Source organism: Quercus suber, unplaced genomic scaffold (assembly GCF_002906115.3).
Source record: "Quercus suber isolate HL8 unplaced genomic scaffold, Cork oak 2.0 scaffold_447, whole genome shotgun sequence".
Classification (NCBI taxonomy): domain Eukaryota; kingdom Viridiplantae; phylum Streptophyta; class Magnoliopsida; order Fagales; family Fagaceae; genus Quercus; species Quercus suber.
In genome coordinates this window covers 410,951-438,687 of record NW_027069898.1, presented here as the reverse complement: position 1 = coordinate 438,687, position 27,737 = coordinate 410,951, and the positions used below count along the sequence as shown (strand labels likewise).

At 31.2% G+C, this 27,737-nt stretch overlaps 1 protein-coding gene and 1 long non-coding RNA gene across 3 annotated transcripts; one reads left to right on the top strand and one right to left on the bottom strand.

Annotated features, from left to right (window-relative positions):
- Nucleotides 1–12,369: 12,369 nt before the first annotated feature.
- LOC112017684 (transcription factor TCP5) lies at nt 12,370–14,742 on the bottom strand. Its single transcript, XM_024050136.2, has 2 exons — nt 14,554–14,742; nt 12,370–13,848 (listed from the first exon to the last, which is right to left on the bottom strand). Exon 2 carries the CDS (start codon nt 13,812–13,814, stop codon nt 12,705–12,707), a length of 1,110 nt encoding a protein of 369 aa, XP_023905904.1. The 5' UTR covers nt 13,815–13,848; nt 14,554–14,742; the 3' UTR covers nt 12,370–12,704.
- A 3,314-nt stretch (nt 14,743–18,056) lies between these two features.
- LOC112017671 (uncharacterized) lies at nt 18,057–20,279 on the top strand. Of its 2 annotated transcripts, XR_002883496.2 has the most exons (3): nt 18,120–18,523; nt 18,677–18,735; nt 19,965–20,279. It is a non-coding gene; the product is annotated as an uncharacterized LOC112017671 (long non-coding RNA). The 2 variants fall into 2 exon arrangements; XR_010624445.1 differs by lacking the exon at nt 18,677–18,735 and having other exon boundaries at nt 18,057–18,523.
- Nucleotides 20,280–27,737: the final 7,458 nt, after the last annotated feature.

Below are 27,737 nucleotides of genomic sequence, written 5' to 3'. Positions count from 1 at the left end.
TATAGCTTCAATTGAAATGCAATTATTTTCCCGATAGAGGGGATGTTGAATTCTAAATGTCTTGGTTGGAAACATTATGAAGTACCAATTAAGTTACAAGTTTTTTTTTTTTCCATAATTTGATACCAATTGAAACAAGTTGGAACAACTTGTATAGATCGAATATAATTTAAAATTTAAAGGGTTAAGCTTAAGTGTTTTAAAGTAGTAGCTGGTGGTATGCAATGGAGGAGCCATATTTTTTTTTAGAGGAAGCCAAGTTAAATATATCGAGAAGTCTTAAATCTAAAAAATAACATATATTATTTTTATATGGTATTTATATATAAAACATGTATATAGCATTATTTAACATATGGTACTTTCTAATATATAACCAACAAAATATTACATAACTAAAAACAATTTCTCCATCAAGTCATTTTGTAAATTGTTAACTATCTTTCAAATCATATTTGATCACACACAATACTAATTGTTTTAAAATTTATAAAATAAACGTCATTTTACATTCCTAAGACTATATAATTCAATATAATAAGAACATAAAAAATACACCAATAAAAATACATATTCTTTTTCATAAAAGACAAATTCAATAAAGATTTCTAACTTCTAACCACAAAAATTGCAATTGTTTCTTATAAATTAAAAATCCCTATCTATTCTCCAATGCAAAATATATATATATATATATATATATATATATATATATATATATATATATATATTTTTTGTGTGTGTGTGTGTGGAAAAGTATAGTCCCTTATCCCACACACACCAATAAATTACATAGATGAATTCTTTGGACCATTGGTTAAAGGTTTCGAACCTAGAATTTCATGAATCTCATAAAGTTATGAGACCTTAAAAACTATTAGGCCAATCCCTTTCGGTTACATAAACATCTAAATTTTGAACACATACATGTGTGTGTGTGTGTGTGAATTTAATAAGCCCAGTACGACATAAGAATAATAAGAATAATAAGGATTGGATTCAAGTTAGTTTCAACTTTTAAATTTTCTTATCATTGAATAGAAGATTTGGTTTAAAATTTTGCCCACACACAAAAAAAAAATGGTCTCATGATTTGATTAATAGAAACCATCATGAACATGGACATGAAGTGGACATACATCATCATAGGTTCAAATCCAATAATAATATAATAATACATATATGTGTAGCTTCCTTATCCTACACACACTAGATAATTACAATAAAATTTCTTGGGATGGCCCAAGATATTGATAAGAAGTTTTGAACCTAAGGCTTCATGGATTTCATGAAATTTTGGGAACTACAAAACAAACCCCTTGAGATTATATGTAGAATCATTTTTTAAAAATCAGCCATTAATTTAATTTTTTATGTAAGTTTTATTTTTATAAGAATATACATAGGTAGAAGAGGGGAGGAAAAAAAAAAAAAAAAAAAACCAACAACAACAACAACGAAGGGTCATTGCCTCCTTCCCTCATAGAGTTATGTGAGGTAGTGTTATGTGTAACTGTAGTATGCAACATCTCCCTCACGAAACAATTTCTTCTTCATTTTACAATTCAAATTTTATTTCTGAGGTCTAATTGTATATAGAGTGACACATCATTTAAAATTTTAAATGACATAATATTTGATTCACCTTTAAATTTGTAACATTTAGTTTGAATCATGAAATGAACTATGAAAATAAAGTGTCTCACTCACTCTTAATATTTCTCTCACAAAATGAGATAGAATCCCATGCTCCACCTAAATGTGAAAAGGATGTTGTATGTAATTCTTACAAAAAAATAATAAATCATACCCTCTGTTACAGTATGGTACATTATTTATAACTAGGATTATTTATGGATAAAGTTTTCTTCTAAACCAATTCAAATAAATCTCCTATCGCCTATATGGCAATCCATATGACAATCAACATGTATTATTTAAATAAGTTACATACTTCTTTAAAAAAACTCATGTGACTAAAAGCATACATGAATCGTTTTTTCAATTACTACATAGTAGGTTTGAGAAATTTCCCTAACTACAAACATATTTAGATGTAATTTTTTTTTATTATTTTTTTTTTTTTATTGGCAAGGGTAAAAGTACACCGACACTGGCTAGAATTACAGAAATAAGGTCTCCCATTCCCACCACGCTCTTAACACCGCGTGGGACTAATATTTTGCTTGCACATGTACACTTTCTTATCAAGATTGAGATCATATGCATGTGCAATTTCTCTCAATGGTTGAGATTGAGAGTTTAAAAGAATAAAAAATAAATAAATAACTTTTAATCTCAACATTTGAATAAAAAATTTTGGAAAAAAAATTTAAATTTAAAAGTTAAAAAAAAAAAAAAATGTTGTTACTGAAATGAGGGCGTAATCGCACCCCATGAAATGCCTAAGGTATTGCATTGCATGGGATCCTAATCCTTCTTATCATATGCCTGCCGGCCCTAGCCATAAATTTATTTTTCTTTCCTTTTCACTACTTGGACCACAATTTCTGCTTCCAAAAGCCATTTTGCTTGATATCACTTTTAAAAGGGGGCCAGGCCAACTGCAACAACTGCTGGAGTGCTGGGCTGTATTTTAATGTTTCTTGGATCTTGCGACACATTGTTGAGAAACAGTGCACAGAGGTAAAGTCTCAAATTCAGTCTTTCTCTGCCTGTTGGTTTATGCTACATCTTTTTCATTCTCAGAGGAACTGCAGGTTCTAAGGCTTTTCTTCTTGAGTGGACTCTTCCATTACATTCTTATTGTGGAGTGCTGAGATAATAGGTAATTGAACTTTGGGCTAGCTCTTATACATAAAGGTATTCAAAAATGGCAAAAGGTAACGTTATTATGAATAATAATATATAACACTGAAACTTATGTGCTGTAGCCTGTGCTCTGTAATCATTTCTTCTAGGGTGGGATTTAGAGTTAAAAGGTATGCACGCATGGTCAATAAACTGTTCATATATATATATATATATATAGGTAAATGTAATGATGTTAATTGGTACTCAAAGGGAGAGCGTATAACCATACTAAAACCTAGTTTCCTCACGTGGTTTCCTGCAAATATATATATGTGGCATGCGTTGCTGCATGCGCATGAGAGAGAGAGAGAGAGAGAGAGAGAGAGAACACTACTTTTATAGGGCTGCCAAAAGTCATGCCAAACCTAACTAGTTCTGCCCAAAACTATAGGACATAATCCCATTTGAGTTTTATTTATTTATTTATTTATTTATTTTTATATACATAACCGAGGACACTTAAGTGTCAAAATTGGAAATCTCATTTGAGTTAAGCAAGCACAATTGTTTGGCTTAAATTTAATATAGTTTTTTTTAGATTAGTTAAAATTTTAATCTATGATGTCCATTTTATGGTGATTATTTTTTAAATATGTATATGTTAAAATTAAATTAATGTAGAGCTTGTTATTTTTAAGACTTTGCCAGAGTGAATTTGAACCCATCAATATAGTTTTTTACTACGAATTAAATTAAATTAACATGGTTAATTAGTTTTTTAATATGTAATGTGGAAATTATTCTCTTTTTTTTTTTTTTTTTTTGGGTAGGTGTCATAGAGAATAGAATTACATATGTACAGATGTACTATACATATAGTATGACAATTAGGTCAACAATTAGATTAGTCTATAATAATGTAGTAATTAATCTGTGTACAATATCTATAACAAATTATCTTTCACAGACGAATCCCTTCCATTTTTATGATATATTGTTTCTAATAATCATTTTTCTAATTTCTGCAGTGATCATGGTATTCATAATGCCTAATTATACCAATAATGACACAAGGCCACTTGAACATATAATCTTCCCTACGTACTCTTAACACTATAATTAGGAGATTTTAAAAGCAAAGAATATTTGGAACGTAATATGATTTTTTTTTATTTTAGTGTTTCGATGATTTATATACATAAAGGATGAAATGAGAAAAATATATAGTTTTGTAATTCACATTTTATTTTATTCAAAATATGGACAAAACTAGTATTTTATCTCACTTTCATTAAAGAAATTAGTGTTCTTCTCACCCAGGAATGTTTCGAAGGGCTTACCTCCTATAAGACCCAACCATTTTATTAATTCTTTATTAAACTCTCAAATATAGAAAAATGTATGTAATTTTTTTATATAATCCATAGGTAATTGGTGGTTTGAAAACTACTTGAAGAGCCCAAATTCAACCCCTTTTTTGAGGAAATTTCTTTGGTATATCTTATTAAGTCACATAGGGTCCAAAGGAAATCGTTAGTTATAGAGGAGGACTCTGGTTTGTTGAAAATTATATTTAGGCAAAAATATAAGTTTGGTCTCCCAAATTTGGGAGAAATTATAGAGTCATCTGGTGGACTACGTTATTTATCAACCATTCCACTAAAAAAATTCTATTTGTTTAAAATTACTGAGTCAGTAATTAATTTCTGTTTAAAAAATTTTTCTAACTAATAATTTTAAACAAGTGGCAGTTTTTTAATAGAATTGTAGACTACATCATTTGTCCACTATGTCGATCTTATAATTTCTCCAAATTTTGATCATGTTCAATTTAAATCCCTAAATTTTTTTTTTTTTTTTTTTTTTTACAGTTATATTATCCTCAATTTCTTTTAAAGAATCGTTTTTTTTTGTGTATGTGCCTTTAGAATCGTTTCTTATGTGCCTATCAAAATGCATACATAGCAAAGTTTAGTGATGTGAAACTTGGGCTTGGATAGTTGGAGGGCATGTGAGTAAGAGAAGACCACAATAGACGTTCCCGTCGTTTGCTTTCTGAGGAAACACAAGAAAACAATAATTAAAAAAATAACCATTTCACTTAATTTTCTCAAAAAACAAACAGGCTCTGCTCATTTTTTGTAACCCCTTTTTCCTCATGTTTGGTTGTTGAGAAAAATTTAAAAAAAAAAAAAAAAAAAAAAAAAAAAAAACTCTTACTCATGTTACAATGATAATCTCATTGTGACTTTTCCCTCGAGGCCAAACCTGTAATTTCATGCAGAGTAAATTGGGCACAAGAGCTTGAAGAACCTTTGAATTGCACCCTTAGCTGTGCCTGCATTGTCAGGCTTAAGCTTGGGCGCCTCTCATTGTTGACTTCGTCATCTGTAGTCCAAAGAGTGAAAGAAGAGAGGAGAAGGAGACCAACTTTGTCGGCCTAACCCTAGAGTTTAAAGAATTAATGGTGCTTACACTAGGTAGTCATATATTAAGAAAGTTATATTATATAAAATCTAATAAAAAGATAACTTGAATATATCGTCATAAAAAAAAATGTGCATAAAGTTTTACAATTTTATTTTTTGAGTTTTCATATTTTGAATCGTTGCATGATTGTTTTATTATTAATATTACAATTGCAAAGTCAAGGAAAGCAGGGTTGCCAATACTGTCAAGAAAATTAAAACTCATGGCTACAATATTTCACTTGCTACCTTTTTTTAGGAAAAATAAAATTCGGGATTTTTTTATTTTTTTATTTTTCGCTCCTGATAATAACTCTTTATCATCAGACTAAGACACAAATTAATTTTTGGTGTAAACTGGAATTGAACCTCAAATCTCTTATTCAACTATTAGAAACTTTACCAATTAAGCTAACTAGAACCTATAATTATTTTTTTTTTTTTTGTTTGTTTAAGGAGTTAAAGATATGTTTGGGGGGCCAAGATTATATTTAGAGTAATAATGCTATGGATACAACAAAAAGCTACGGCAAAAATTTATTGGAGATTGTGGCAAGCCCTTTTAGGAATGTTGTGAACTTCTTGTGGTTTTTTGTTGTGTCTTAGTATTATTTTTATACCCAAATTCTTGGGATTCTTAAGTCAAAGTGTTCAATATTTTTGCTTCGGGTAGACAAAACAAGTTAATTAAAAAATAATTATATATATATATATATATATTGCAAGTTAGGGTGTTCATAAAGCCACCACCGTAAAGAATCCCTTAGTTGGTGTGCTTAGGTGGGGTGGGGAATGTGAGGTCGGTGTACAAGTAACAAGGGTTAAAGGTTGAGGTCAGCAAAACCAATTGCGATTTTAGAACTTTGGGGATTTGGGGACCAATGGTCGTGTTAGTGATTTGGGGATTTGGGGTTGGACATATGATGTGGTTATCTCTTGTCCACGTGTCACCTATCCAAGTTCAAGTGCCACATTATTAAAAATGTGTCATGTATGCATTCTATTAATCACATAAGCAATTATTCTAATGTTACATTTACGGAATCAGTAATTTAAAGGCATTTAAAAATAAATGAGGACTGAAACCAAACTTTCTAAATTTCAAGAATTTAAATAGAACTTGACCCAATTAGTAGGGGGTAACAAACGAATATTTTTGCATTATTTAATATTTATATACACCCCCCTTGCTGGTCATATTTCATATAGTTAACTCAAGTACTTAAAAATTCCAGCCCTTCGTTTTTAAGTTTCAACCAAGGGAGTCAATACCGTACCGGAGACTGTACCGGTTTGCCCAGCGGTACGGTATATTTCGAATACCGGTCAATACCGGTGTACCGTTTCAGGTTTACCGCTATTTTTTTTATATTTATATATATATATATATATATATTATGTAGTGTGTGTATATATATTATAATAAACATAAAAGTTTACCATAAAATATTTCCTCAATTCAAAACTAATTATTCATAATTTTAGACTTTAGTATCAATTAAAAGAAAAAAAAAAACACACAATATAAAAAATAGAAAGCTTAAAAGTTACCTTTGCATACTAAGAAAACAAATAATACTAATAAGTTAATTCAAATAAGTTATCATTCTACCCTAACAAAAATTCAAAAATTACAAAACTTAAAAAAAAAAAAAAAAAAAAAAAAAACTTTTTTCTGTACCAGCCGGTACGCCTGGTATTGGCCGATATTGCCCGAAATTGGCCGGTATATGGCCGGTACGGTCGGTATTTAAACCGGTACGAAACATTAATGTTTCGATACTAGTATGCAACCGGTACGGTGCCGGTACCGGTACGGTATCGACTTTCTTGGTTTCAACACCCATAACCCCAATATGCAGCATAATTGATTGTAGATCAACTACTTAAGCCCAAGTCTTTAGTTAGATTGTAGAGTAAACAACTAAGTCAAGCACGTGAGTTCCCAAGAGAAGTACTTAGCAAAGCAAGCTTCGAGTTCAAGGACAATAAATCAACCTGTACAGGGTCAGAAATAATTGAGGCAACGAGAGATATGTACCTCTGATATCATTAATGCCAATAAGAGAATACCTACTCACTGCCAATAGAGAATACCTACTCACTGCAAAATTGTACATATGCTTTATTATGTGGGTATGGCGCAGAATTGATCTACAAGGTTTTGATATATATATATATATATATAGTTTTTTTTTTTTGGTAAACGATATATATATATATATTGCCATTTGCAATCATTGAAGCTTCTCATATCCATAATAATTGTTGGTATTCAAATGACAAAATGCCTCAACTTAGAAGAGGAGCTTGTTGTCACACTACTTTTTTTTTTTTTTTTTTTTTTTTGATACCATTGTTGTTAGGGGTGTCAATTCGTGTTCGCGGGTCGGGTTCGTGTCGTGTCGAGCCATAAGTACTCTGCTATATGGGTTGACCCGAACCCGACCTGTTTAGTAAACGTGTCAAGAATCCTCAACCCTAACCCGACCTGTTTATTAAACAGGTTGACCCAACCCGACACGTTTAACCTGTTTAATTAATAAGTCATGTAAAAATTAATACTAATAACCTGTTTGATTAATGGGTCATACATGATCTAAATAATCTATTATTAATTTCTATATATCTAAAATTAAAATACAATTACAACCATAAATATAATAATAAACATATAATTACAACAACAAAAATTAAGCAAAAATAACAAAATTTAATACCTTTATTACCTAAACGGGTCAAACAGGTCAAAAGGGTTCACATGTTAAACACGAACACGACCCGTTTATTAAACGGGTCAGCCGTGTCAACCCAAATATGACCCGATCCCATTTAGCCTCAACCCATGACCTGTTTATAAACAGGTTAGTCGTGTTGGGTTCGCGGGTCGTGTCAAATTTTGCCACCCCTAATTGTTGTCACACTACTACGTTCAAACATACTTGTCCAACCTTTTATCCATCTGACAAAGCCCGACTCCAAGGTCCAAAAGTGTGACATCCCCATATAACCATATATGACCTTTTTTTGTTTTTTTGTTTTTTTTTTTTTGATCTCCAAAACCTATATGAGCACCAACATCCACACCTTGCTTCACCTCCCTCATTGAACTTTCTCTATAGACTATGGTTCTATACGTCACATCTTTCCATCGAGGAATGCATCATTTGCAAGCTCCTCACAATTCTTAATTGATCTCTCTCTTAACGTATTCCTCATTATTCATGTTAGGGAAGTTCTAGGTTAAGGATAATTTTTAACAAACTCTATTTTATTTCCTTCCACTCTCCCTCCCCCAATCCAAACGAGAGATAGGAGAGGAACAATAAACGAGTAATGGGAAGGGTGATCCAGCTTGAGATGCCTAAGGGCACCTCGGCTGTCTAAGATCTTCCTTGAACAGTCAGATTTCTAGTAATAAAACCATCTCACAACCGTTTTCAACCACCATTCACCAGCCAAACTCCTCTTGGGACCTCCCATTGTGGGCTAAACCAAAAACAACATACAAATTAATTGGGGGTTCAGGCCTAACAAGCCTTAAGTCGTTGTGAGCCGTCCCACCACAATATATGTGTGTGTGTGTGTGTGTGTGCGCGCGCGCCTGCAATCTCTTATTTACTCTTATTGCATACCATTTCTAATTTATTTGTTTAATTTTTTGTTCATACCTCAAGCCCTTAGTTTTTTTTTTTTTTTTTTTTTGTGAGAAACGTTTGAGATAGGTAGATAGTAAAATATCCTCTCCCTCCAATGAAAAGCTACATCAATTAAAATCCCTACCTCAACAAATCATTACCTTCACCATTAGCTTCCTCCACCCACCATTGTGATTTTATCCTATTCCCAACGACTCTATCTCCAAAAATTAGTGTTTTGCTTCACACCTGGTGCACTTTATCTCATTTTTAACACCAAATTCTTATTGTAATTTTTTTTTTTTTTTTTTGGTTGGTGGAGGTTTAAATCCTTATTGAATTTAAACTCTTATCGTAATGTTTTTTTTTTTAAACAACTTATTTCTTTATCTCTTTAGTTTTTTTTTTTAGAATGTCTCTTTAGTTTATTTAATTATATATAACTTTTTAAAGACTCACATTTTCTATATATAATTATATTTTTATCAACTTTTAGCAAATAAGCTTTTGGCAAGAGGGGAAAAATAAATATATTAATAATTTTTAATCCACAAAAATAACAGACACGTATATGTGTTGATAATTTATATATAAAACATGTTTTTAGCGTGATATTTTTTTCCTTGTATATAAGATATTTCATCAAGTGAGCTTCATATAATACCTGATAAATATTTTCTTTTCTCATTGTATAATTATAATCAATCATAATTAATATTATTTAAAAGTTTTAAATCAAGGCTTTTTTGTTAAATAAATTAAAGATTACACATTATAGTATATATAATAATAGTTTTAGAAAACATAAAAAGGTATAAAAATCAATTAATTTCAGATAAATTAAATTATAAATGTGTTTTTATATTCCTTAACATCTAAAATATTTTTCTAAAAAAAATATCTAAAATATAATATACAAGAAATATATTAATAAAAATGCTAAATTAAAAAAAATTATTTATTTATGGGTGATAAAATACAATATAGCCTAAACTTTTAACTATAAAAATCATAGTATCTTTTCGTTTGATGGGAAAAGGCAGAAAAAGTTAGGTTATGTTTGGTAACAATTTTTGTTTTCTATTTTCAAAAACTTGTTTTTGGGAATATAAAGAAAAAAATTCTTGTATTTTTGAAGTCAAAAACATATTTGGTTAGTTGAAATTAAAAAGATAGTTTTTGGAAAAAAAAATAGAAAATACTAAAATATGTTGTTACTAGAATTTGAACTCTAATGCTAACTCATTAAATGAGAAAGATTCATTAAATTAAATGCATTTTTTCATTGACTTTTAAAAATTAAAAACTGAAAACAATATTTTGCATGTTTTCAGTTTCTTTCACAAATTGAGTTTTGAGAGCAGTTTTTATTTTCTATCAATTTTGGATTATCGAACAAGTTTTTTAGTCTCAAAAATAGAAAATTGTTTTTGGAAACAAAAAATAAGGAAAAAAAATAGTCACCAAACATACAATTAGTTTTTTTTTGGGGGGGNAAACGTTTGAGATAGGTAGATAGTTTGGGGAGATGGAGATGATATTTGAATTAGGAAAACTACAAAGGATGTCATTACCACTGAACTCTTATTACTTAAACCCCATTCTTTACTTAGATAATTAAATTCTATATTAATTTAGTATTTAATTGGTAGTTAGTCATTGAATTGGTAGTTAGTCATTGAATTTTCTCGTGTTATTTTCTCTAGGGGGGGGAGATTGGGGAGTGGGGGGATTTACTAAATATATTTATTTGTATAATTTTGGCAACATATGCTTTAAATGATATTAAAGTTAATGAGTTTTATATGGCAGAAAATTGAATGTTAAAATTAAAAAATGAGACATTAGCATTTATATGAAGTGTATTTACCATTTTTTTTAAAGCAAAAATTGAAGGGAGGCCATTACGTAAAATTTGATAATAAATTGATGGGGAAGGGGAGAATTTGAAAATGGGGGGATGGCCTCCCCTCCCTTCGCCACTATAACATAACTCATTTCAACCTGCATAATATTAAATATAACATTCATTTAGAAATAAGTTCTTTACACTCCAAAATAAGTGCATACACTTCAACCCAAATTCAAAATAACATAATTTAACAAAAATAAAATAACATAGTTCAACAAAAATATAATATTCTTGGAACTCGCCAAATGCTAAATATCAATATTGAAATAATTTGAGCAAATAGTAGGCTAATCCCGACTATTACTACGATTATCATCCATAGATTCTAGTTAATAAACTATCTCAATAAACGAACTTGCAAGACATGCAGATGGTGTCCAACACTAACCAAAAAAAAAAACACGGCACAAGACAAAAGCTACAACCGTGGCCTTAATCAACAATTAATATAGCTCATATATTAATAACAGCACATGGGTTCAAAGTATAAAGAACAAAAACATTATACAAAAAAAATTACTGCAGAATTTTGAAACACCAAGAAAACAGTTTTCTTTAATTCTAAAACTCATTAAACACATTAAAAAGAGAGCAATAACTGGTTTGAGACTTTGAGTTTGAGAATTGGGCGTAAGACTATAAGATAGTAAAGTAAGTAGTACGGCTGAAATAAAAAAATAAAATTAGATATTTATAAGAAGGTTTAGAGATTTAGGATTTGTAGGGTTTAGATATCTAGGGTTTGTAAAGTTTCAATTTCTAATTCTATCCCTTATAAGTTTTTGTAATTACTCACTTTTCTTTTTAAATTTAAAATATATGTTGGCTATAAAATGTATTTGACAAATCTAAAATAAAATGAATATTTATTTGTTATACGAATTAAACGGGTTGTGTTAAGTGGGCCATTTCGAGTTGACACAAATAAATTGACATATCAAATATGTCTATTGTGGGTTATGCGGGTAGACCCACTTATGACACATTTTTTATCATATTGCTTTTGGATTGACCCGTTTATGACCCAAACCCATTAAGGCCCAACCCTAACTCGTAAAAACCCATGTCGAGTTCGTGTCATATTTGCAGGTTAGGTCGAATACCGACACCCCTAATCCAAACTTACTCTTTGGCAATTTGACTAGAATCCTTCATTACTAGTGGCTAGCCGCTTTCTTTGACATTTAAAAATCCACATTTCATAGGTTTTTTTTTTTTTTTTCGAGTATAGAAATAAATCCTTTTACCTCACATCATCTAGGCAATCAACATTTTAACGTTTATATTTCATTGACTTCTCTCTTTTAATTTTTTTTTTCTTCTATTTACCCAACTTATTTAGCATGTAACTTAGATTTGTGATGAAGTAAATGTGATTACTATCATCATAATTTGAACATGGTTTATCTAGAATTTTTTTTTTTTTTTTTTTTTTAGTTTTCTTATAATTGATGTTGGTACATATGGCATGCAGGAGTTGCAAGCTTATATAATGATAATGATATGAAGAAATGGAAATAAGTTCTGATTAACTAGGTCAGAATAAATATCGAGCATATTTGCAAATGAATCCTATATCCAACTTCACTTAGTCCAAATTAAGCATTCAAAATTTTATCAAACTGAGTTTAGTATATAAAACTATAAGCACTCAAACACAAGTATGCAGTGTTGTATAGCATTGTCATCCTTAATCCTTACAAACTTGCACGTATTCACATTACCATTTGCTGAAAATCGTAGTTAAATTCAGAAAATAAATGTATTCTCAAGTGTCTTACTTGTATATAGACAAATTGAGGAGCAGCTGAAAGCATCCATCTTGCAACTCAATCATCTTCTGCCAATTGTTGAACACGTCCGATGAGCCTTCAAAATGAGAGATTCACAAGGTAGTGACCAGTTCAACAAGAGGAGTCCACTCTAAGATCATTAAGAACCAGCGTTGTCGTTATCCACTCTACTTCCATTGTCCTCTTGTGATTGAGGAAGCTTGGAATTCTCATTCGTTGGAAAGGATTTTAATGGCAAGCTCATTGAATGAAGAGATGGTGGCATGAGAGGATGAGGTAGGACATGTTGTGAACTTGAGCTCAAGAACTGAATATGGTTGAATTGCCTTGGATCACTCTCTATTGGGGTAGTGATATATGAAGAATATGGAGTGAAAAGTGCTGGTGTCGTCGTAGATGGACAGAAAAAGAATTGAGACGCAGGTAGTAGCGGTAATGAAGGTGGAAGTTGTATGGCATTACTTGTATGGGGATTCATTTGGGAGGGAAATAGTCCATGGCTTCCAAACTGAGATAGAGATAAACTTGAAGGCTCAGAATGATGGTGGGAGTTATATGCCATGGCATTGTTTAGCAAGCCAGGTAAGGAATTCGAAGAAGAATCAGTTGCCATAGGGAAGAACTTTTGAGCTGAAATTTGTCCACTATAACCACCAATTCCTTCTTGAATTACTTCTTCGTTAGTTTTGATCCACTTGCCTTTGTTGGCGGCTGATCCTGTTTCAACTTCCTTGCTTTTTAGTCTGAATGCAGCATCTATATCCCAATACTTGGATTTTTCCATAGCATTTTGATCTGCCCCATCATTTATAAATGTGGGATTTGCATCAAATGAAGGGATGAAAGAAGGTTGAGAGGCATTTGGTTCATGAGAAAAAAGTTGTGGATGAAATTGAGTGAATCCTTGAGGAATTGGAAGTGGTGGAAGCTTATCAATATCAAGTTTAGTGGCATCAAGCAACCAGTCAATTACCTTGCTAGGCTGACCAAGTCCAAGTCTATCTTGAAGATCATACAACTGAACTGCTGTGGGCACTGAAAGCCTAATCCGTCTGTCCCTCAATCCCCTTACGGTGCAAACCTTGCTGTGCCTATCTTTTCCTCCAAAAGAGCGCGAGACGCGTACAATCCTTGGATTTCTAAATCCTGACCATTGCCTTGAGCTAGATGCTGCCTTAGACAACTTCTCAGCATTGGCTTCCCCCTCTTGCTTAGCTTGAATATCTTTTTCTCTTGAATTTGAAATCATCTTACTTTTCTCATCATTGAGGTGCAAGGATTGACTAAACGAACAATAGAATTCAATCTATTAGTATTCATTTCCCTCTTTTCTGAATATGAATCCTAAAAATTTATGTAAGTACTATAAGAGTATAAGTTACATCAATTCATGTGGTCTTTAGCCAAAAAAAAAAATCTTTTAATTATAATATAAAGATTAACAAAAAAGAAAGTGTCTATTTTGAAATCAATTGTAAATCATGTTCCAACCCATAAATTAAGAGTGCTGAGGATGTTTCTATACTCTCAATAATCTCAAAATTTTGGCAAATACTTAAGGATATTTTATATTATTTAATTACTTTAGAATGTTTTACATAGTAACAAAATAGCAAATAGAGAAGGTTTAAACGAGTTTCTTCTAAAACAATGTTTTGCATTGAATTGGCTATTACAAATCATATTTAAGAGTTTCCATAATGAAAACTAGAGTAACAGTGAGTTCAATCTAGGGTAAATGACTTACCCAAAACAAAAATTCAAAAAAGAAAAAAAAAAAAAAAAAGAAAGAAAATCTAGGGCAAAGGGAAACCTATATTTTTCAAGCCAATATAATACATGAAGATCTAATTCAAGAGAAGGTGAACATGAACTTGTTAGAAATTAGAAAAAATATACTCTTTTTTTTCACTTGAGATGAGAACACTTGATATATGCATCTACCCTAATACTTTAACCTGAGAAATAGGGTCATGGAAAGAACTTACATCAGGCAAACAATCTTTTGCAGATTCAGCTAATTAATTCTGGCTATTGTTTTTCAGCAAAGATGAGGAGGAGGAAGAGGGAGGAAGTAGATGCCATAGTGCCATTGAAGTCCTTAAGTATGCACTTCAATAATATAAGTGAGCTTGGTAAAAGGCATAAAGTTCAAATAACATTTCTCTCAGAGAGAATAAAATTATTTCAAGAAATTACAATTTGGGAAAAGAAAAGATGCCGATATTTAACAGCTCCATGTTGCATGGGAATGAAAAAAGAAAAAGGAATGGTGTACTTATGGCCAAGTGGCGACCGCGTGAGATGACACATCAATCGGACAAGAAAGTAGTAATTTTGTCAACTGTTCATACCACATATTGAACAATCACATCTTAATATATTAAATAAGCTCAGTTGGTCTTCTCTTTAGTTAGATTTCAATTGCTCAATATATAATACAAGGTAGATAGTTAGCTTCAAGGGGGACCATCCAAAACATAATAGGAAAGGGGCATACACTTTAGACAACTGCAAATAACTTTATCAGTGCATTCCATATAGCATGGGATTGAAGAATGCATGCCTAGTTGTAAAAAAACAAAATAAAAAGGGAAATGGAGACACAAACACAATCTCCATTCCATGATGTTGGATAATGTTTTCTCTATTTGGAGAGCCTTTCCCAATTTGGGATTAAGGGGGTTATAAACTTATAATCCTTAGTTACAAAAAACATGAACTTTAACAAAAGTAAAAACCAAAGTATTCATTGAAATACATTCTTGGTTAATTATAACATTTTCCCCTCCTTTTTCTTCAGATGGACCAGGGTCATCATGATGAGAAAGAAGGACAAGCTTTAATAGTAAAATTTAAGGTTTGCAATTAGATTTCACTTGCCAGAGGATAGAAGTAGGCTGAGAAATTGAATTAGATAAAACACAGCAATGCAAATGCAACTTCCAAAGTTGTGGTGTATGCTATAGCTACTGAAGTTAATCAGCTGGATTAGATATGACAGATATCAAGATACCATTTAGATGAGGGACCAATATGTAGGTTCTTTGAGGCATCCACTCAGACAAAGGGACCACATGCAGATATGACAGTGAGATTTTCACAGTACACACTACCATAGAGATATATATCAGTTAGATGGTTGTTGTTTATACATTATATTTGATAATACATATAATCAAATAATTCTGTTTCATCATTCATAATCAAGTAGCTCCTTTATATCTGTCAAGGTTGATAATACCAAACCGCTATTCCTGACTTTAAGCCACTATGAATCTAATCTTCAAAACTCGATCATAGTCTGGGGTTCCTCCAACTTTCAAAATTTATTCTTTGTGGTTCCCATATCTACATATTGCAAAATAAGGAAAACCCTAAAATACTACTGACACTATGCAAAAATAATGTGTGCTTCCAAAAAATTAAAAATTAAAGAGTAATTGGTCCATATAAAGCAAACCAGAGCTTTGTTTGTCCTTGAAATTTTTTTATTTTAAAAAGTAAGAGGAGCTCATCAGCATCTTAAAGAAAATTTCAAACAGTTGGGATTGCAAAGAAGTATTTTAGGGATTTCTTTTTAAAAATAAAAATCAATAAATTGAAAAGTGATACCTTTCCTTAATCCCTAGGGTTTAATAATATATCGCTTGTTGAATAAATAAAAACAAAAAAAAAATATAATCAACTTTTAAGCATAAAAAATCTTAAAGACTCTTGGCAGCTTTTCTTACTAGACGCCAATCTACATAATAGGAATCTTCATCAAAAATAATTGAGGTCTAATAGACTGCAGAGATGCAGTTACACCAGTCAAAAGCCGAGCCCTACTTTATATCACTAATGTATTAAACCAAGAAACACACACAAATTGAAACCCTATAAACCCCAAATGAATCTGCCATCCTCAGCTTCGGAGGAGCAATTTAATATGTATTGAAGTGCCCCTTCTTCTTCAGCTTCGGCTTCTTCTTTTTCTTTTTTGTTTTTTATGAAGTGCATTCATTTCTTAATTTTGGAAGAAAAAATATCTATAGATGCTTGAAGCCTTTTTTTTCAAAGCCCTAAGACCAACTACTTCACCCACTATCCTTATTCTTTAAAGTACTTACACTAAATTTTTTTTTTTTTTTTTTAAATTTAGAAGCAATGAATAGTTTTCCTTATAAAGAAAATAATAAGATTTTCATGAAATAATATTTTTCACGGTTTTAGGGTTTTTTCTGCACTATATGTGGTGAAAATAGGAAGTTATTTCTGTCTGAATTTCTGTAAGTACTTTGTAGAAGAAAAAAGTGGCGGATTTCACGAGAAGGGTCAATGTTCTTATTTCATTTTTAGAGTACCATAATAAATATAATGGTCCCTAAATCTCAGACACCACAGCTTCTTTGTTCCGGGAACGATTAATTTTCTCTCTGAGTTTGCAGAATTGTTTCTCCAATGCAAAAGAAGAATTTCTCACGGAAAAGAGATTTGTCTGTTCTGATTACAGCTCATCTTCAAGATGTTCAGATTTATTTATATAAAAGAAGCCTTAGTCAGATACAGCATCAAATGATTGAAATAATGCTCAAACATTTTCAGGTGAGAGAAAGGATTGAGATTTCATAAAAAATTAACCTTTTGCCAAGGCGCACATATCCAATAATAGATGCTTTTTTGTGAAAGAAGGTTGTACCATTGAGTTAAAGTTCACTGTAAAAATTACTCAATGTTTCTTGTCAGAGCTTGCATAAAGCTACTAAAGAAATTGAGTAAAATGTAAAAATTAATTCCACAAACCCTAAATTCTTGATGACTTTCAACCCTTTGTTGATTGAGATGAGAGAACCAGCACACTCTAATCCTCCCCTTGCATAGGCATTCAGATATTTTTGTTTAATTTCAAGTTAGATACTTTTACATAGTAGACAGATTTCAAGTAGTCCTTAACTTGTCCTTTGGATGAAATTTGAAGTACTTTTTTTGCATAACTAAAATAATAACTTTTCCGAAAGGAAAAAAAAAATGTACTAATCACAAGATAAGGACTCAAGTCTCGACTAAGCAGTCATTTTTCATAGTCACGGTCTTTCTCTAGCGCCATTTCACTTTTTTGAAAGAAAAAAAAATTAATAATCACAAGATAGGGACTCAAGTGTCAATCAAGGAGTCATTTTTCATAGTCACGGGTCTTGCTTTAGCACCATTTCACCCCCACGAATTGAAACACACAATGCTTTGAATGAAATATCATTCCCGCAATCGATAGAATATTGTATGTTATATTTATATATTTAAGAATACAAGATAGGACATGGTACAAAGAAAGGCTGCATAAATTTAAACATGCCAAGAAACTAAGGGTCCGTTTGTTTTGGTGGTAAATGATTTCAAGAAATCATTTACCACCTGACCCATGTGTTTGGAAGGCAAGGGAAATGCTAATTTCCGGAAAATATGGCTCCACTTTGACCATATTTTCCCCTTTGACTCGGAAATGGTTTTACGCTTTTATTTTACCTTCAAACCATTTCCGGGTCTCGCACAAAAACGCACAAAAGAGTAGACGCACAAAATAGAGCCTCTGAGAGAAATTGATTGGGAACGAAATAGAAGAAGAAAACACACAACAGAGAGAGCCAGAGAAATTGATTGAGAGAAATGAAAGAGAGAAAACGCCGGCGACATTGAGAGAGCCAAGAAACTTGAAGAAGACATCCTCCACGCCGAGACCATCTGAGGAAGAAGACACTGGAGCTCGACGCCGAGACCACACCGAGAGAAGTCATCCTCCACCACTCATAACCGCGCAGTCCGATCCACCTCCGATCCGAGAAACCCAGACGTCACCGAGCCGATTTCGACGCCGTTCCACCACCACCACTGAACGGCGAGTCCGATCCACATCCCGATCTGAGAAACCCAGAGCTCACCTCGCCGATTTCAACGCCGATCCACCACCACCACTTAACGGTGAGTCCAATCGCAAATTTTTTTTTTTTTTTGATTGAGTCCGATGGCATTATATATATATATATATTTATTTATTTATTTATTTACATAAATATATACATATTTATTTATAAATAAATATTTATATATTTACATAAATATTTATATATTTAGGGTCTGTTATGGTGCCTAAGGAGAATGTGCCTAAAGTGCCTAAGGAGCTCAAGGGAATGGTAATTCACTAATTTGTGTTTTTTTTTTTTTTTGGCTTTGTAATTTTGAATGTATTTTGTAATTTGAGAGGGTTGTGAATTAGTGAAGAATGTGTGTTGATGTGATTTAGTTAGTGCTTGATTGGAATTGAGAGCTTATATGTGATTTAGTGAGTATTGGATTGAATGCCCAATTGAAGTGAATTAAATTTTAGAGCTTGTATGGGATTTAGTGAATGCCCATTTGAAGAATTTTAAATTTTTGTTTAAATGTGATTTAGTGAGTGCCCAATGTGAAGGGCTTTAATGGTTTTAAGTGATTTAGTGAATGCCCACTTGAATTGAATTAAATTTGAGAGCTTTATATGTGATTTAGTGAGTGCCATTTGAAGAATTTTGAGTTTTTATTTTATTTATTTATTGTGATTTAGTGAATGCTTGTTTGAAAGAATTTGAGTTGTGCTAGTGAATGTCTGCCTGAAGAGTTCTGATGTTTCTATGTGATTTATTAGTGAATGCTTCATTTTGAAGGTTTGAAGAGATATGTTGTTTTTTGTGTATGCTGGTCTGAATTTGAAGAGTTAAGTGCATGTCTCTATGTGATTTAGTTAATGCGTAGTTGGAATTGAAAGCTTATAGTTATATAGATTTAGTGAGTGTCTATTTGAAGGGTTCTAATGGTTTTATGTGATTTAGTGAATGCCCACTTGAAGTGAATTAAATTTGAGAGCTTACATGCAATTTATGAGTGCCCCCATTTGAAGGATTTTGATGGTTCTTTTTAATGTGATTTAGCGAATGCTTGTTTGAAAAGATTTGAAGAGTGCGCTATTGAATGCTCACTTGAAGAACTATAATTTTCTATGTGATTTAGTGAACCCCATATGAAGGTTTGAAATGAAATGTGACTTTTAGTGTATGCTTGCCTGAATTTGAATGGTGCTACATGATTTAGAGGACTCTATTATGAATTTGAAGAGTTAGTATTTAGTAAAGGCCATTTGGTAATTTAATGGCTTTGATTGCCCTTGCTTTTGTGGGTAGATTGATTGTGAGGAAAGAATTTCTGTTGTCACATTACCTCCTATTTGGTTATTTTGTGTTCTGAATTCTGGTGGTGGCCTGTTAATTTTTTCAGCTATTCCTTCTCAATGCCATTCTGAAAAAGTGCTTATTCTTAGGCTATAGGTTATGCACTATGTTCTATCTAGTTTGCTGACATAGGGACATTTTTTTAAAAAAATTTGCAGGAAATGGGTTTGTTGGAGGTGAAGCATGGTTTGCTCCAGATGGCGGAAACCTTGGACTTTCTCCATAACAATGCACGTCTTATTCATCGGGCTTTCTCCATTTGGAATTCACTTTTGTTGTAGAACTAGTATTGACCTACTCTTGTATTATATATGTAGTATTTTGTATTATTGGGACAATACAATTGCCCAAATTATGTATTTGAACTGTTCAGATACCACGAGAAGGTATCATTTTTGTACACCATGGAGGTGTAATGACAATGGTGAACGATTAATGTGACTGTTTTTATATTAATATTATGGGTATATTTATGGAAATCGATTTTTGTTGTTGAAGTGGATGATTATTTTTGTACTGTTACAGATATGTCTAGGCAATCCAGGTACTTGAATTTGGATGATTAATGTTGATGTTGAAGTGGATGATTAGTTTTATATTATTACAAGTTTGTCTGGGTAATGTAGGAGCAGAAATTTGTAAGGAATTTCATATTTTTCGTAAAATGATCCATAAACCAAACATGGGAATTGATTTTCCGTAAAAAATGAATTTCATTTTCCGTAAAATTTTTGACTGAACCAAACATGAGAATTGATTTTCCGTAAAATAAAAAGCATTTTCCGTAAAATATTTGACCGAACCAAACACCAGAATTGATTTTTCGTAAAACGATTTTCGAGACAGCCAAACAACCTGAATACATTTTCCTTTTCCGGAAAATAGCATTTCCGAAAAATATGTATTTTCCGGAAAACGTTTTACACAAACCAAACGCAGCCTAAATACAAAAGTTTAGCTCCGAACTTATTTGAAGTTATTTTCTTCGAAACCACTATATGATGATTAAAAAAAACCATCTTTTGTAATTTTAGTCACATAAAATTTTCAATATTCTATGTAACTCGCTCAAATAATACATATAAATTGTTTTATAAATTATCACATAATAATTTAAAAGAGATAGTTTCAAACTAATTTGAAGCTTAACTTTTTCATTTAATGCACTCCCTCAAGTTATAGGGTCTCATGAGGAGTGTTTCAACTTATCACATAGAAAGATGACCCTTGGGGAAAAGAGGCCTATGATGTCTGTCAATTGACCTTTAGTGGAAATGAAACGAAGTTCAAGGGCATTGCAGGTAATTAATTATGTCATGAATAAAAAGAAAGTAAACCTCCATATGTTTAGTGTGGCCTGAAACTCAAGATTAGCAGTAAAATAGATGGCTCCAACATTGTCACACCAAAATATTGGAGCATGAGCAAGAGCCAAAGCCATGAAACCTTAGCAACAGTATCTGCTAAAGCCTTCAAATTTTGTGGAGGAGCGAGTAATCATACGTTGCTTCTTGGAGGACCCCAGAAAGATGGCATAACCTCCTACAGAGCAACTGTCAACCACATAACCAGTCCAATCTACATTTTGAAAATGTGCATGAACAGTTGCAGAGAGAAATTCTAGGAGATCAAGCAAACCAAGATGTGTTTTATGCTTCAGATATTGAAGGATGTACCATAACCCTATGTGTACGAACTGACACACCTTGTTAATTGCAAAGGTAATGTCAAGACAAGTGGGTTGTTGTCATGTATTGTAAGGCACACATAATCTGGCAGTAAACTCTGGGATAGTGAAAGGACGATTATTTATGTTTTGAGAGTTTGATTGTGGTAGAAACTGAGTTCACATAGGCTTACAAGTAGCCATTCCAGCACTGTCAAGGAAAATTATTTGATAGGATAGAGAAGTCTCGCGCGTGGAGAAATGAGTGGTTTCAACAATGTCCTTAGAGAAAACTTGGATTATATCTCAAAAAGTCAAGGTTTACGTAGGGAGTATTGTTGGTGTCAAGGATCGATGTCACATCAACATATATACACTAAGATGCAAATTCATACATCATCACTGTTATATGGGAACAAATTAAGAGGCGTTAAATCTAGATGCATAGAACCTAAGGCAAAGGAGAAAGTTGGGGAAATGCATAAACCATGCTCTCCAGACTTGTTTAAAACCAAAGATAGAGACCATTGAAATTTGCATACATAATTTGGGTGAGTGGATCAGTGAAGCAGGGGGATAGGCCACATAAACGGTTTCAATAAGATGGCCCTTGAGAAAGAAACTGTTAGCATCGATCAAGTTAATGACTAAACCATTTGAGACAGTAAGTAATGGACAATATAGTGCAAACAAAAAATAATCAAAACCATATCAGATGCCATTATGATCTGACCAAAGAATTGAAATATCTTGTATTAGTTGATATATATAGGTGTACCATTAATTATGTGTGTATTTTTATATACACATATTTATTTATTGGTCAAGACCGATATAATTTGTAAAAGTCTTTAAAATCATAAGCACATAATTCACCTAATACGTTGGCCTCAAGCTTAAATTTCAGTCTAATAATAATAAAAACCTATATGTACTACCTATGCATAATAATGAAAAGTGAAAAGCAGAAGAAGAAGAAGAAAATGAAACTCATAAAAGAAAATGAATAGTTGAAAGTTCTCAACTTTCAATATTTCAAATATCAGAAAATTCATGTAAACTTTAGGGATGAAAACAGTATTTAAGTCTTAAAATTATTAATATATTTTACTTTAGTAAAACTCTATTATGAAAGTATAATAAAATTTAAAAGAAGCTTTACTAAGTATTTAAAAAACTTTAATAACTTATTTCAATTTTTGGTTTTGATAAAAACAATGCATGTGCTTTAGTCACGTAATTTTATAAGAAAATTTTATATTTTTAGTTTTAACATCTATTTATTGTTCATTTTTAAAATATATTATTGAATTTTTCACTTACATGTGATTTTTTTATTAATCCTGTATGTACATGTATAATACTAGTGTAATGTAATAAAAGTCTGGTGGTATCGCTTAAAATCAATGTTACGTGCCCCTTCTATCAAATGACTCATCGTGGTTTTTCTTTTCTTTTTTAAATATCAAGTAAGAATTATTATACTATGATAATAAAAAAGAAAATTTGCTTCACCTGAAACCCGATTATCAATATAAAATAAATAAATTATTATTTTATTTCATTTAAAATTCTGTTGAAAACTGATAACATCTTAAATTATATATTTATGATATATCTATTTGGGTGTTATCTCCTTATTATGCTTAATTTGTACAATTAAGTAATAATTTGCATTCTTTCTATAAAAAAAAAAAAAAAATTATGATTTGCATTAGTCCCTATTATCTATATTTACATAATTTCTTCAATAAAATGTCATTTATTTTGTATAATTTTTAATTTTCAAGAAACCATGTGAAAAAAAAAAAATTACTAGAATGTATGGAAGAAGTAAGGAAGAATGGATGTCAAACTAGAATTTAAAAAGAGCTAAAGGACCATTAAGATCATGCTTATATGTCCAAGGAGGTGTAGCTACAGTGCTTGGGGCGTGTACCATTTTTGGAAGGTTCAAATTAAAGAAAATAAATAAAAAAGACATAATTATCTTAAAATGAAAAATCAAATTTGAGTACTGATTAGTATTTTAAACATAACTCAATTTGATTAGTATTTTAGGCATATTTCTCACCTCAAAATCCAGTTGACCTAAAGTTGGAAGGGTTGGAACCATAACTTCAAGCTCTACAACTTTCTAGTTTGAGTTTTGCCAAATTTACACTTTCAAATAGCGGTGGCAAAATTAGATACGACCCGCGAATTTGACACGAAATTAGCAAATTATGGGTTTAGGCTTAATGGGTTCATGTCATATTCGGGTTTACACGACTGACCCATTTAATAAATAGATTGAGTTAGTGCACAACACATGAAACCCATTTAACTCGTCTAACCTGTTTAATTAAATGACATTTTACCAATATACACTTCAAACTCTAGGTATATAAACTTATTAGTTGTTGTGTTATTTTCTTTGACATATTGTGATTAATTATTTGGAATATTATGATATGCTTTAGTTTTGAATTATTATCTATGATGCAATTACTAGTTAGCTCTGAATTTTATTTTAAAAATATTTATTTGTTTGTTTTTTCATAAATTTTTTTTTTTCATTTTGATAAAATTTGGTAAACAAATCGACACAATTGACCCGTTTAATAAATAAGTCATGTTAGGGTTGAAGAATCTTGACCTGTTTAAAAAACATGTCGGGTTAATGTTGACCTACATAGTCGAATACTCATGAGTTGACACGACAGGAACCCAAGACACAAACACGAATTGACACTCCTATTTTTAAAAGGTTGAAATTAACCCATAAGTAGTTTCTAAAAATCTGGGCAAAGATCAAAAAGTCACAAGTTTTTTTTTTTTTTTTTTTTGCTTTGAAGTTAGGGTTTCAATGGGGGCTAAAGCAGAGGAATTTTGGAGACACAAAACTTGTATTTTTTTTTTTTTTTTTTTATTCTCTTGTGCCAACCTAAGCCTTCAACTAGGATTAGGGGTTATATTTTCTTTGTACGGTATGAATATTCATTGTGATTCTTCCTAAGGTTCAAGATGACAAAATAGTTGATTTCTCAAAGAGATTTCGTTTGATGTATGAATTCTTCCATTCTTTTAATAATTTAAATCATACTTTTCTTATTGTTTAGATGAATTTCTCATAGTTTCAATTAAAAATTAAGTTTTAAAGAGAATGAGATTTTCTTAAACTATTCTAAATGCATTGTTAATCCAGGGTACCATGTGTTCTTGGATTAGCTCCGTTCAACCAAATTATAAGTTTTTCATTGTCTAAAAACAATCAATTATGAAATATATATATATATATATAGATCACAAAGAATTTCATATCAATATAAGGAATTTATCATCCACATCCCCAACTCGATAATGACTGATTTAAATCAATAGTGTAAATACTAAAAATATATAGAGGACCACCGTCATAGCCAACATTGAGTTGGGGATAGTAGTGGTGGTAGAGCCAACAGCAACGACAGTGAAGATGAAGGGTATTTTTTTTTTTTTTTTATAACTAGGTTTGTGATTAGGATTATCTAAGTAAATAATTATAACACATGACACAATAGTGCTGGATGGATGGACCACTAGACTTTACTAGTATGGTCCTCCAAGAGCACAAAGTAATTTATCCTGCGTTAGTGAGATATACGGTTAAAAAATTACTATTAATTACCATTAATAAGAGTTTCTTATAGTCATTTATGTAACTCAAAGTGATCTAGTGTGTACATCCCAAATGCATGTGATTTAGCATTCTCATATTCCAAATCATTGAAGCCTCACGTTCCAAATCTTGGCGTGGAAAATCTCTCTTTTCTACTCATGCAGTTATTGCAGTACTGTGCCGGCAAAGTGTTAAAGCCAAACCCTAGGGAAAAAAAAAAACTATAAAAACAGAAGGCTAATGTGATCAATTCGCGCAGTATAATAATACAAAAGCAATCAGAGAAACTTGATTGCAGAACAAAAGCAAACCGCAATACTTGAATTAATATTGGCTGCAGGGAAATAATTAGTTTCAATGTCACTGAACTTGCTTATTGTCTTAGTTAATAAATATGCTTAAGGTATCTGTAACAATTATCAGGGGAAAATTAAAAAGATACCTAGAATAGTGGGGCAGGGTCTAATATATAGTCTTTTTCTCCCTAACCTCCTAATAAAGATAAAGAACATACAGCAACAAAAATGAACCCATGATTTCAAACTGAAATATTTAGCTGTTGGTAGTTTTTAAAGTTGAAAAAGAATATATAACGAAATAATGACCGGGGAAGGTATATATGCCTGCAGGTGGTCCTGTTATATTTTGAGGTGCTGCCATCGAAGTGGAAATTAAGCAATGACGTATTCATTACCCTCCAACTCTACACACACACACACCCAAAAAAAAAAAAAAACAGAAGTTCCCTTCGAGTATTAAGCTATGGCAATGTGTACAATGGTGACAGACTTTAATAAATTAATTAATTAATTAAAAAAAAAACACACACATACACATGCATGGGAATGAAGTTCTAACACAAAGGTATACCACAAACTCTACTAAAAATCTTCCAACTCTGTACAAAAAAAAAAAAAAAAACAACAAAACAAAAACAAAACAAAACAAAAAAACAAAAACAAAAGTTCCCTTCAAGTATTAAGCTATGGCAATGTGTACAACGGTGACAGACTTTAATAAATAAATTAAAATTTTTAAATAAATTTAAAAAAAAAAAAAAAAAAAAAAAAAACAAACAAACAAACAAACACATGCATGGGAATGAGGTTCTAACACAAAGGTATATTATAAATTCTACTCAAAAGTTATGGCAATTTTTAAGAGGGGATGAGACAAGTTAGCAACAAATTTGACATTCACAAATAACCTCTAAGCGTGAATCAAAGATCAAGTCAATTTAAACAAAATGCAACAATATAACTTATAAGTTCGCGTCCTTGATGTGTCGTGCTTCTACCATATATGGGGTCAAAAGACAAAATAAATAGAATCATCTTAAAGATACTACAAATTTTACTATATAACCTTATAAATTGACTTATAATCAATCACAAAAAAAAATATATATATATATATATAAATATATATAAATATGTATATATTAATATATTCATGTATTTATTATGTTATTTAAGTTATTCCAACTACATTTGTCAGTTTGTAAATTAGTAATATATTTAGTATTTTCCAAACAAAAAAAAAAAAAAATGGCTCTTATGTTACCAATATGACTATGTTTCAAAATACAATTTCTACTTTAAGACATTTAGGTATTTTTGTTTAATAGTAATTAAATATTTTCCTAAAGATTCCAAAAATAGCCTACTGGCTTGTAGATTTACTGACATCCACGCCTTTTTCAATCCCTATGGCACAGGTTAAATCTACCTCCCCCTCCCTTCCCGAAAAGAAAGCAAAAAAAGGAATATAAATATAAATAAATAAAATATATATATATATATATATATTATAGGCCATTGAAAATTTTGTCTACTTCCAAATTCAATATTACGAGAAAATAAAATGCGTTGGAATGAAATAAATAAACACATTCATATGTTTGGTTGTAAGTTGTAACATTAAAATAAAGCAAATGACAACTCTCTATTTTCACAGTACAACCAAAGCAAATGACAACTCTCTACTCCCCCACCCCATAGAATCCTCTCTATTTCACTTGAGATAGATAAAATCTATTTTACAGTTAAAATTTTTTGTATATATAGAATTGCTACATTATTTAAAATTTAAAATGACATAATACTAGTTCAATATTTAATTTGAACCTTAAAATGAATCCATTTCAAATGGAGAAAATTATTTCTGGATTTATCATGTCTTGCAATATTTGGATGATATGCCAAGAGTTGACAACATCATATTTTATGTCCACTTATTGCATTAGGGATGCTATATTTAATGTCCACTTATTGCAATAGGGATGCTATGGCATAAAACAATCACAATGACCTATCAAAAAAGGAAATCAATCGCATTGCTCTCTGGGTCCAATTTTCTCATACCAAAGTTTTTGCTTTCTTTAATTGTGCTAATTAATATAGAAGAAAAGTTGCTGCTTTCTTTAATTTGAGCAAGAAGGAATAGAAGAAATGAAGAATTTAGGCCAATGTTAACTTTATGAGTATGGAGGTGTGTTATAAGTATAAGCTGACTTTGACACTGTGATTTTCATTTTTATGATGTAGAACTAGAACCCCATGTCCAGGGTAAACGGTAAACCCCGCTAGCGAATTATATCAGGGGAGTACGAATTCGGAATGTTTG

Bases quoted from the DNA above. Each gene is read 5' to 3' on its own strand.
- LOC112017684 (XM_024050136.2), bottom strand. From the start codon at position 13,814: ATGATTTCAAATTCAAGAGAAAAAGATATTCAAGCTAAGCAAGAGGGG.